The 10850-nt window shown below is 35.9% G+C and overlaps 1 protein-coding gene across 4 annotated transcripts in view; it reads right to left on the minus strand.

The window, feature by feature from the left end:
* Window positions 1–10850, minus strand: part of LOC107676866 (probable phospholipid-transporting ATPase IH) — a 67382-nt gene that overhangs the window by 24302 nt on the left and 32230 nt on the right. For all 4 annotated transcript variants that reach the window (XM_016471581.1, XM_016471580.1, XM_016471579.1 and 1 more), the window contains exons 2-15: window positions 8988–9110; window positions 8401–8490; window positions 8216–8296; window positions 8014–8121; window positions 6579–6707; window positions 6256–6359; window positions 5956–6006; window positions 5341–5405; window positions 3930–4011; window positions 3266–3416; window positions 2363–2560; window positions 2108–2281; window positions 572–738; window positions 272–343 (exon numbers count right to left, since the gene is read on the minus strand). In XM_016471581.1, the coding sequence (XP_016327067.1) occupies window positions 272–343; window positions 572–738; window positions 2108–2281; window positions 2363–2560; window positions 3266–3416; window positions 3930–4011; window positions 5341–5405; window positions 5956–6006; window positions 6256–6359; window positions 6579–6707; window positions 8014–8121; window positions 8216–8296; window positions 8401–8490; window positions 8988–9110 (1595 nt within the window). The remainder of the gene's footprint in view (window positions 1–271; window positions 344–571; window positions 739–2107; window positions 2282–2362; window positions 2561–3265; window positions 3417–3929; window positions 4012–5340; window positions 5406–5955; window positions 6007–6255; window positions 6360–6578; window positions 6708–8013; window positions 8122–8215; window positions 8297–8400; window positions 8491–8987; window positions 9111–10850) is intronic.

Consider the following 10850-nt stretch of genomic DNA (forward strand, 5'->3'; position numbering starts at 1 on the left):
CTTTTACATTATTCTATTTATTGTACTATTATTTAAAAAAAAAAAAAAAAAACTATTAAAATTATTATTTTTTAAATACAGTTTTAATATTTAATGTTTATTTAATCAAAAATAATTATAAAATAATTGGTGGTAATAATCTGTATTTAACATATTACGTAAGATTGTGGGTAAAACCACTTTCTCAGACTGATAAGACTGTCCAAAAGCATCCAAATGCTGCTAGTTTCCTGTTGGTCATTGCGCTCATGCTGTTTTCCAGATGGCTCACCTCTCCATCTCATCCTCTCTGTTGAGGATCTCCATGTGACTGTCCTTCAGACGGAGATAGGTGAAGCCCAACCTGAACAGGTGAGAGAAAAGGAAGGCAAACTTAGTGTGTTATTGTGATGAAGGGTTAAGGTTAGACACAACAGTATGCACAGCAAATGTAGGGTTCAGAAAATGGTCATAAAAATGTTTGGACTGTTTAGGGTTAGGGTTATGCAATCCCAAAGTGAGACACAGTATGTCAAAACCTGGAGGCTATAGTATAAATGATCGTGGGTCTGTGTGATTGCATGCATCTTGCCTGTTCATGCCCTCCACCAGCGCAACCTCATCTGGAGAGGAGGAGATGTAGAAGGAGGTGGATTTGCCCTGATGGATTCCTCTCTTAATGCCATCCACCGTCTCCTCTTCCTTCACCTGGACTGTGTGACAGAGGCACAGCGCACGGAAAAACAGCTCCTCTCGCTCCTGATGAGACACACACATACGCACGTTTGCACTGAAATACTGCACACAAAGCTGCTGCTTTATTCTTAAAGCAAAAATACTTTTTAAAAAAGTAAAACATTACTTTTAATAATAATAATATGTAATGGCACAAGGCAATCCAGGTATCACACACACACACGCACACACACTATTTCCCTTTACTTAAGAGTGAGTCGTCTCAGTAGAACAGAATCATTCATCTGTTTCCTCACACACCAGAAGAAAGGAAGACAGAGAGACTAGCAAAAAGAGATTAAGTGACTGAGAGATAAAAGGAGAGAGAGAGGCTATCTGTGTCTAACTCTGAACAAAATGCAGTCAATACTCATGTATCCAGTAAATATTTGGATACAATATGATACAAGCAGGCATTAAAAATCTCAACAACAGTGAACTCTGATATTTCACTTTATTATGCATATGCACACAATATAATTCTAACAGAAACTATTTTGAGTTTATCCAAACTGCTATTCATAAAAATCACATTCAAAAACACAACTGACAAGAGATGTGATGGGAAATTTAACAAGTTACAAATTCTTTAATAGATGGTTTAGCTAATCTGCTGAATTAATGTCACGTTGCTCTAAGCTCATTTATCAAAGATAAAATTAGAATCCATCCATCTTTCCACTCATCCACAGCTAAAACATTCATACAAAAACTTGCCTTTGCGATAATATGATTTATCTGTGCAATGAAACATAACTCGCCGCTCACAATAACACGTTCATTCTCTCATTATACAAAAGTTTTTATAGCTTCTTTATCAAATGTCTACAGTGGTCCAAAGTGTATCTGCATACTTAAGTCACACTTAATAATAATGAAATGTCATGGTATTAGATAAAAAAAAATACATAATGTGTTTATTTTGAATAAAGATGGGGAAACTTGAAGTAATCCGACTTTATATGTTCATAAAGAATCACGTCAGGTATGTTAGATATTTGTTTTAATACTTTATTTATTTATTTATTTATCTACTGCTTTTTAAGCATGTAAAATATACATTTTAAATTTGTGTTTTCTATTTCAATATATTTTAAAATGCTAATTTTTTGCTGCTCAAGAAACATTTCTTATTATCATTGTTGAAAACAGTTGTGCTACTAAATAATTTTTTGGAAACCATGATACATTGTACATTTATTTTATTTTGAAATTGAAACCTTTTGTAACAGTGTTTCCTGTCACTTTTGCTTGCGAAATAAAAACATACATATATAAAAAAAAATAATGTAATTGATGTATTAAAAAAATTATTTAATATATGTTCAAATACCCACTGAACTGTGATTTTCCAACAGTTATGGAAACACAGAAAAACAGAAAACAAGCTCACCTTTCCATCTACGCCCGGAGAGGAGTCGATCATATCCATTCTGGCAGCTCCAGGTAAGATCTGCCCGTTACAGACGGCATGTGGCACGTAAACATGCCCATCCACACAACATTCCCTCAACTCCATGTTATTTTCTGTCAATGTGCCAGTCTTGTCTGTGAAGACATATTCCACCTGTGATGAAGAAAGAACAGAAACGGTGAACCAATAATGACCCTGGGAGCAGTTTTGGAGTGGACTGAAGAGGTTTCCTACCTGTCCAAGTTCTTCATTAAGATCTGAGGTATTGACGAGCGGTCCCTCTCCGAGCTCCTCATCAAACATGTCATCGTCCCACAGGATGAAGTACGAGCCAAGGAACTTCTGCATCTCCACAGACACATACATGGACACAGGAATGATGTAGTTGAACAGAACCATGAAGGCAAGGAAATCTGTGAATGCCCGGATTAACTGAAGGGACAAAATGCAGGGAATGAAATAAGTGTGAGTTTGTGCAATTGTTTTGCTTTGATGGTGTTAATGACATGAAAGCATAAAATATAGTTAGCATATACAATGGAGGCCATAATTTGGAATAATTAAGATTTTTAATGTTTTTGAAAAAAGTCTCTTATGCTCACTGAGGCTGCATTTATTTGATCAAAAAATAAAGTAAAAACAGTAATATTGTGAAATATTATTACAATTTAAAATAACTGATTTCTTTTTTAATACATTTTTTAAAAAGTTATTAATATTATAAAGTGATTATAATAATAATTATAAATGTATTATTCCCATGATGCAAAGCTGAATTCACATTCAGTGTCACATGATTCTTCAGAAATCTAATCTAAAACAAATCTCTGATTTGCTGCTCAAGAAACACATCTTATAATTATGTATATATAGTACATAAAGTAGTACAAAAATAAATAAAATCAATTTTAATAAAAACAAATAACAAAATATTTTATAAAAACTAAGTTTTCACACCAACAGAATTTGTCATTCTCTGAAAAAGCAAAATTACTTACATTTAAAAAAAATTAAACAATAAATATATAAAACAATAAATAACAAATAAAAATAATAATAAACTGTAATAAATTATTAAAAAGTTAAATAAAAATAAAAATATAATAATAATAATACGCATTGTTTTATAGCACGTACTACATGCCGTTGCCTCTCAGTCTCAGTTTTCTGGTTGTACCAGGGCTCATCTCTGTTTGGGTTGGCCTGCCAGGCATACTTCAGGACAGTATTGATCAGAGCTTTACTGATCAGAATGCAGAGGTACACAATCAGGTAGGCGTTCATAGACCTGCAGGACAAAAAGCGATGAGATGATCCAAGACACGTAGTATGAGCATAATCATTTTTGGACCTAGTGGCAAAGACACATATCATACATCAGGGTGACAAGTTTTAACCGCAGTAACTTTCCCCGAGGGTCTCTGAGTTTAATATCCCTCTTTTTCAGAAAAAAAAAAAAACCCTGTCCGAATGACATCTACAATATTAAAATAAATTAAGTCTAAAAAAAAAAATCAACATTTATTTGATTGAAAAAGTCAATGTTATCCAAACTCTGAAAGGAGATATCTGAAAGTACACCTGCTTATTCAATATAAACATATTTTACGTGTTTTCTTAATGGCTGCATCTATCTGTCTGACAGATTTGCCAGAGAGACACATGTGAACGCAACTTGATACAAATTGTGACATCAAATACAGAAGCCCGCAATTTGCTTTACAAACAGCACACTAAATGCATTACCCTGTACATGCTGACAGCAAGATAAACTGATCGAAAGCCTATCACCGTGTCTTACTTTTCAACAGCGGAGCGTTTCTGAGACTTGGACTGGTAGTTGAGGGCCATCTTGGTTTCCATGCCCGTATAGATGGCCACAGCTAGAGAAACAAGAGAGGATGAAGAGCATTTTGAGATCATAATTCCCCTCTATGACTGTCTCTGTACAGCCTCCTTGACGCTATGATAATATAAAAGCCACTGTTACATAACTGAGCTCTTTTTGTCCTACCGTACGGTGCCATTACGTCATAATGGCTCGGCTGTAACAAAGTTAAACATTTTGGCTACATTCACACTGTCAGATTTGAGATTGACAACCGCATTTTCTTTATAGGTGTGAGTCTCGAAATGTCCCGTTCACACAGCAGCTTACAGTTGTGTTTAGAATACTGTCTGTATGAACGTGCAACTGGAGTCAAGCCCGTATTCCTTACCAGTAACCATAGCGACAGTGACCAAAGCAAAATCAAAGATGGCGACGTCCATAAAACTGAAAATCTTATCACTTTCTGACACGACAAGAGTCCAATCGAGCCGCGAGTTCTTTAGTCAAATCTTCATTAACCGACAGCAGCTTTTATATTTGGGTGGAGAGCGGAGCATTTGAATCGCGCGCAGAACACAAAACTGACGGGATCTAAAACTTTCAGATGACACCCAGCTCATTTCTCTGCTACTGTAAGTTACCGAAAACACACATGAAAACACGTAACACACGTAGACGCGCGTTTGTGCAGCAGAGCAGCTTTCTCTCGCACTGTATGACGTGACAGACAACTAGTTGTCCAGTCCAGTTCCGTTCACACAGCGCGTGTGTTCCGAGAATGCGGTTGTGAGTCCTGAAAATTTACAGGTGTGAGTTCGGTTACAGAATGCGGTTGTCACACCCGTAAATAACCGAACTGTGTGTGAACGTAACCATTAAGGACTCAAATACAGGACTGACAAACGTATTCTGCTGCTGTGTGAACGTGACCTTTGAGAGCTTGCCCTGCTCTTAGAATCCTCACGTGTATAATGTGGCATTCATCTCCCTCTCTCGCCCTTTGTCTCTCTCTCTCTCTCTCTCTCTCTCGCTCTCTCTCTCTCTCTCTCTCTAGCAATTAAGAACTTCTTTCTGATCTCACAAGCCTCAGTGACTCAATTAATTACAGTGGGAACAGAGTGACAAAACGACTCAATCAGCAACTCTCCTCTCTTGTTCTCCTGCCCTTCCTATTGCCTAAAAAAAATCACATTAGCATTGTGCCAGATTATAGTGATGGATCTTAGCCTAGACATCAATACAATTAGACTGAGTGCAAACAGTATTCCTAAGGAACTCACAAACTAATACATACTGTATATATACCTTGAATCGACTGCAAATATAATTAATGTGTATGTGCATAAATGAAACATAAATATGTAGTGTTGTTTTTAAATACCATGTATGTATTCAGTGTTTTTCAGTGTGGCTCCACGTAGCAGCAGGTTCTCAGAACCCAGGGGTCTAAAAAAATCAAACAGATCAAATGCAGCATTACAAACATGATTATTCAACAAAATTATGCTCACATCTTTTTACAGTGTGTATGTGTTGTACTGCAAGTTCATCTGTCACATTGCAGGACTATTTTAAATTTAAAAAAAATTAATGTAAGATAAAAAATTGTGAAATGTTAAATGGAAACGGTAAATTAAAAGAAATGGTGACCAGTTAAAGCAATGAAAATATGAACTACATATACTTTCATTAAAACACAAAAATGAACACACATAAAACAGTCATGCTATGTATAAACTATCCTAATATAACATATAATAAATTACCTAATTATATCATCTTGTTCATTTTAAATACTCTATTTATTCAGATTTATTAACATATTTGCATATGTGAAATTTACCAAGATAACAATATTTGCTGTATTTTATTATATGAAATGCAATATATATTACATATACTATTATATAATATTAAACATTTTGTATTTATTTAATTTCAATACTGTATACGTTGGCCCCTTAATTAAGAGTCAATTTCCTGAGTATAGATTTACCTCGCGATGGGCTCGTCTCGATCCAAATAAATATTGATGCGTCCCACAAATCTATAGCAGCAGAAGAAGAAAAGACAGAAATAATGTCTAGTCTGGGCTCTGTGTCAATGTGTGTGTGTGTGTGTGTGTGTGTGTGTGTGTGTGTAAAGACACCATGTGAGGATATTTGTGTGGGGTATCTGGAGTGTGCGGCATGCTGTTGTGCCAGTCCAACAGTAGTTCTATGCACAGTCAGTGTCTGTAAGAGAAAGCGAGGGTTTGTTTATGTGTTTTCTGCAGATATATGTGTGTATCACTCACTTGTACAGGTCTGGCTGGGGTTGTTCGCATTCTATCGTAGCGTGTAGTGTGTCCACCTCCTCCGCTGTGTTGAATGCCTTTGTGTCCTGAACTGCATAATAGGTCTTTGTATAGAGAGGAGAGCACGAGAGAAAACAGTTGGCATTCCAAGGTCAAAAACTCACACATATTTCTACCATCTCCCATCTAATATGAATTACTGGCAGTGTGCTTTATAGTGTAGTCAAAACAATTCAGTCACAATGTATAGAATAAAACCCTAATGTTAAGTTTTAGGTATAATAACATTAACATGTTTGCCTTTCTATAAAATGACCAATCACCTTATGGCTGGACTCTCCATCTAAGCTGGCTGTCGTGACGAAACATGTTCCATCTTCTCGACTGGTGGAGAGCAGTATGAGGTCACATGGAAATGTCTCATTCTCTTTAACCTGGACAATATCACCCACCTGAAAGGTCAAAGAGCAAGAAAGGGTCAAATTCAACATTTACAGTAACAGTTTGAATCAAATAACAACCTCAAGATAAGTGAGAATATTTTACATTGTGCTGTACTTTTAGGAGTAGGAAAAAGTAGTGGTAAAGAGTGTAATTTTTATGTCAATGGCAACATCATAACTAACTGCAAAAATTATGACTGATTCCAAACAGTCTCCAGCAACCATTGTTTGGACAAAACCAGCAATCCTGGATCAAACTCACACCATTTGTTGAGCAAATGTTGATACGATAAGACACTGAAACAAACTACAGAAAATACACATGGTGACTTTAAGAACAGGTCATCCAGTGTTCATCATTTCTTGGTCATTTTATCATACTAATATCTAAATATACTTCTGGAGTGACCTAAATACTCAAGTATTATAATGTTTTCAGTATGTTCCCTGACAGGGTGCTTGAATAAAGTAAGATATACTAAAGCTGTGCGACATCAATATCAACGAATCAACTATAGAAAATGAGTTGCCACTTACACAACAGTGGAATAATAAAAAATCATACTCATGAATCTACATAAAAGAAAATCCTGATCCTGGTTGTTGTTCCCGCTGGCCTGTCTGCATGTGTTGCGTAACGGATTACAGATGCTGACCGGATTATCAGTAGGAAAAGCTGTAATGGTAAGTATTCAAGCACATTCTCTCTTTATCATCACAGCTTCCAGTGTTTTTCCACTGTGCTTTAGTTTTATATACAATTTTATATTCTATATTGTAAGAGAGAGAGAGAGAAAGAGAGAGCAATAGTTTCAAAATTAAATAACAAAGGATTCCCACTGCATTGTGGGTAATGTGGGCACACTGTCATTCTGCTTGTTGACAGGCCAACATTCTGTTTCCAAACAGCAAGCTGGCTGTGTAAGCAGAAAGCTGTTTAGTAGAGCGAAACTTTGTTGATTTATTTATCTGAGAATTTAAAAAAAAAAACATTTTCAGAGCTGAAGTGTGTAATTTTTAGCATTATTATTTTTTTAACCTATGCCAGCTTAATTTGCATACATGGTAAGCCATTTACAAGTTGATTTCCCGAAAAATGCAAACACCATGGAACTTTCAAAACACTGCTGTTCATTTAAGCGTCCTGAGCAGCCCAACACTGGACCAACCAATGGTATGAGTTTGTTTCACCAATGGACTGTTCAGGGAAACCTGTTTGAAAACAGTCATGTTTTTCAAATCCATGTGGTGGCGCTAACGGCACAATTCACTAATCTATATGTTGTCAGTTGTTGTCATATGTTGTCATCCGCACCCGTAGCTTTTGACTCTGTTTGCGTACGACTTTGCCATGCTGGATGACGTGGACTGGACATTGGTTTATAGCATTGTCCGCTTTGTGCCTGATCCAGTCTTCATAGCCCTGCAGAGAGTTAGAGGGGTGAAAGAGACCAATGAAGGAGTGACGTTACAATTATGACACCTATTATAGAGGAAAGTTAAGGGTCTTTTCTCACCTGTTTAATGGCTGTGACCGTGATGACAAAGAAAAGAGGCAGACCGCTGGTCGTAGGACTGGTAGGTGTGTCAATGATCAGCTACAGAGAGAGATGGTGAGAGGGGAAATATCACACATCACGCTGTCACAGAAAGGCCAGCTCATGCTAATAGGACAATTTCTATAAGCGACACCATCACAAACCTGCACTAGAAAGATGATCAGAAAATAGAAATTGGCGATTCTTCTGAACTGCTCAAAGAGATTCTTCGGTATAAAATTCCAGAAAGTATACTGTGGAGAAAAAGAGATATGTTTAACAAAACAAAACAAAACAACAAAAACCAAACCAAACCAAACCAAAAACAAAACAAAAAAACTAACAAAACAAGAAACCAAACAAAACCAAACAAAAAACAAAACTAGAAACAAAACGAAAAACAAGAAACAAAACAGCTTTATGCTTAAAACAAGCAAAAATATACACTTTCTAATGCAAATGCAGCTATTATCTTACACAATTTTACGTCTCAGGTTGTTTTAAATTTTTCGATTTTTATCATATTTAATATATTAAACTTTTTTTATATATAAATTGGAATACAAAACAAAAATTAATGATTTAAAAAATGTGTTCATCAGCTAGTAATGGTGACAACAAGACCACCTGACCATATCCTCCTGATTATGCTTTCTGTGTTTATTTTTCTATAATGACCAGATGACTGTACATCATCCCTTGCGTATCGTTTTTGGTTCAGATAGCTGTTTGGCCTTGGAGCACATCTGACCTTTGAGGATACAATTCTGTTGTCAGGAAATCTCTGTGGAATGTACGCTTCTGTTCCTGGTGGAGGCTCTTTATGTCCAATATAAACCGTCCTGCTGTCCACCCAGCTCTCCTCTCCTGTACACTGAAACAAAGAGACAGAGAGAGTGGATTATTCATTTATTCATAGATATTCATGCATCATCCATCCAATGAGATTGCTTCCTGTTGGAGAACACACTCTTTAATCAGCATTGACACAGTTGGCCGGCCTGACTTGAGTTCACAGGTCAGATTTACCCACTGGAGAAAACAGGTGCAGAAATGAGGAACCAGTTTTGAGCTACAACTATAGTTTTGCTCTGATGAGAAAGAGAACAGATACAGAACGTATGGCTCCTGTCATGCTTGATTTGCCTCTCAAAGGCAGGGGAACATAGTTTCATAACAAAGAACAAGAGAGAGAGACAGAGAGAGAAAGAGAGAGATGAGTGGCTTTTAGTGTAACCCATTTTATCACCCACCTGGCAAAAATTACAAAACTGCATAATTTAAGATATTATTCATCTACATTTAATGTTACACTGAAGTTTAAAGGAACTGTTGTCCAAAAAATGAAATTGCAGTCATCATTTACTCATGTTGTTCCAAACCGAGGTGTTCTTTAACTAAAACTAAAACTATTAAAAACATTTTTGTTGTAATACAGCTGAAACTAAATATATTATAAATATTAGATGAAAAACGTAAACTCAACATAAATTAACAACTAACTGAAATGAGTTGAAGCACTAAAAATTACTAAATGGAAATAAATAAAAACTAAAACTTAAAAATAAATTAACCTAAATTGTAATATGTAAAAAATTACAAAAGCACATGAATAAATTACTAAAAATTAAACTAAAATGAAACCTGAAAACATAAAAAACAAAAGCTATTTCTACTATTAAATATTATTTTATATTTAAATAATATTATAAATAACACTAAAATAACACTGCTTCAAACCTGTATGACATTTTTGTCTGTGAATTGAAAATGTATAAACAACACTGGACTGTATAACAGGTCTGAATCAACATTAGGCTGTAAATGATATAATTTAAATTTTTCTGTGAACTATCCCTTTAATACAATAGGGGTTAATATGAGAAACACTGTAATAATAGTGATGATAGTAAGCAGCAATAATATAACAATATGATTGACAGAAAATAGTACAGGAGGATGCCCACTGCTACTGTCTTTTGCATTAATTTCCCATCCTACATTAAGGCCCAATCCCAATTCTACCCCTTAGCCCTTCCCCTACCCCTCCGTTTCGCGCGTTCAGGTGAAGGGGTAGGGGTGTCTCTAATCTTTTGGTTGGAGGGGTAGGGGTAGGGGAAGGGCCAGACAGCCCTTCAAACGAAGATTTTTCGGGACCACACTTCAAACGAAGGGGTATGAATTATCTCAGGGTAAACCGACTTCAGGGGCAACATGGCTGCCCGAGTGAACAAAAAGACACATAAATGCAAGCATTTTTGGCATTAATAAAGATTTTAACGAAAAGTAATCATTTGTTTTATGTTACATTCAATCGTGAGTTAATATTTACGGTCATGTTACTCAAAGAAATGTTTGCAAAAAATCGCTAATATTTGCTAACTAACGTCATATCATTATAGACTGCACGATAGTGCCACAACATATTTTCATGTCTGATCAGGGCGATAACCACCGTAGACATTGAGGGGGGCTAGTCCCCCCAATAATTAGAAATCGCTAAACCCTTTTCTCAAATACTGGCATTTCAAGAGAGAGAGAGAGAGAGATGAAAGTTGCGTGTATGAGCGTCTGTGCGTTTCTCTTTTTAGAGTGAGTTTACTTAAAAAACAGC

Source organism: Sinocyclocheilus anshuiensis, unplaced genomic scaffold, assembly GCF_001515605.1.
Source record: "Sinocyclocheilus anshuiensis isolate Anshui unplaced genomic scaffold, SAMN03320099.WGS_v1.1 scaffold2166, whole genome shotgun sequence".
Lineage (NCBI taxonomy): Eukaryota > Metazoa > Chordata > Actinopteri > Cypriniformes > Cyprinidae > Sinocyclocheilus > Sinocyclocheilus anshuiensis.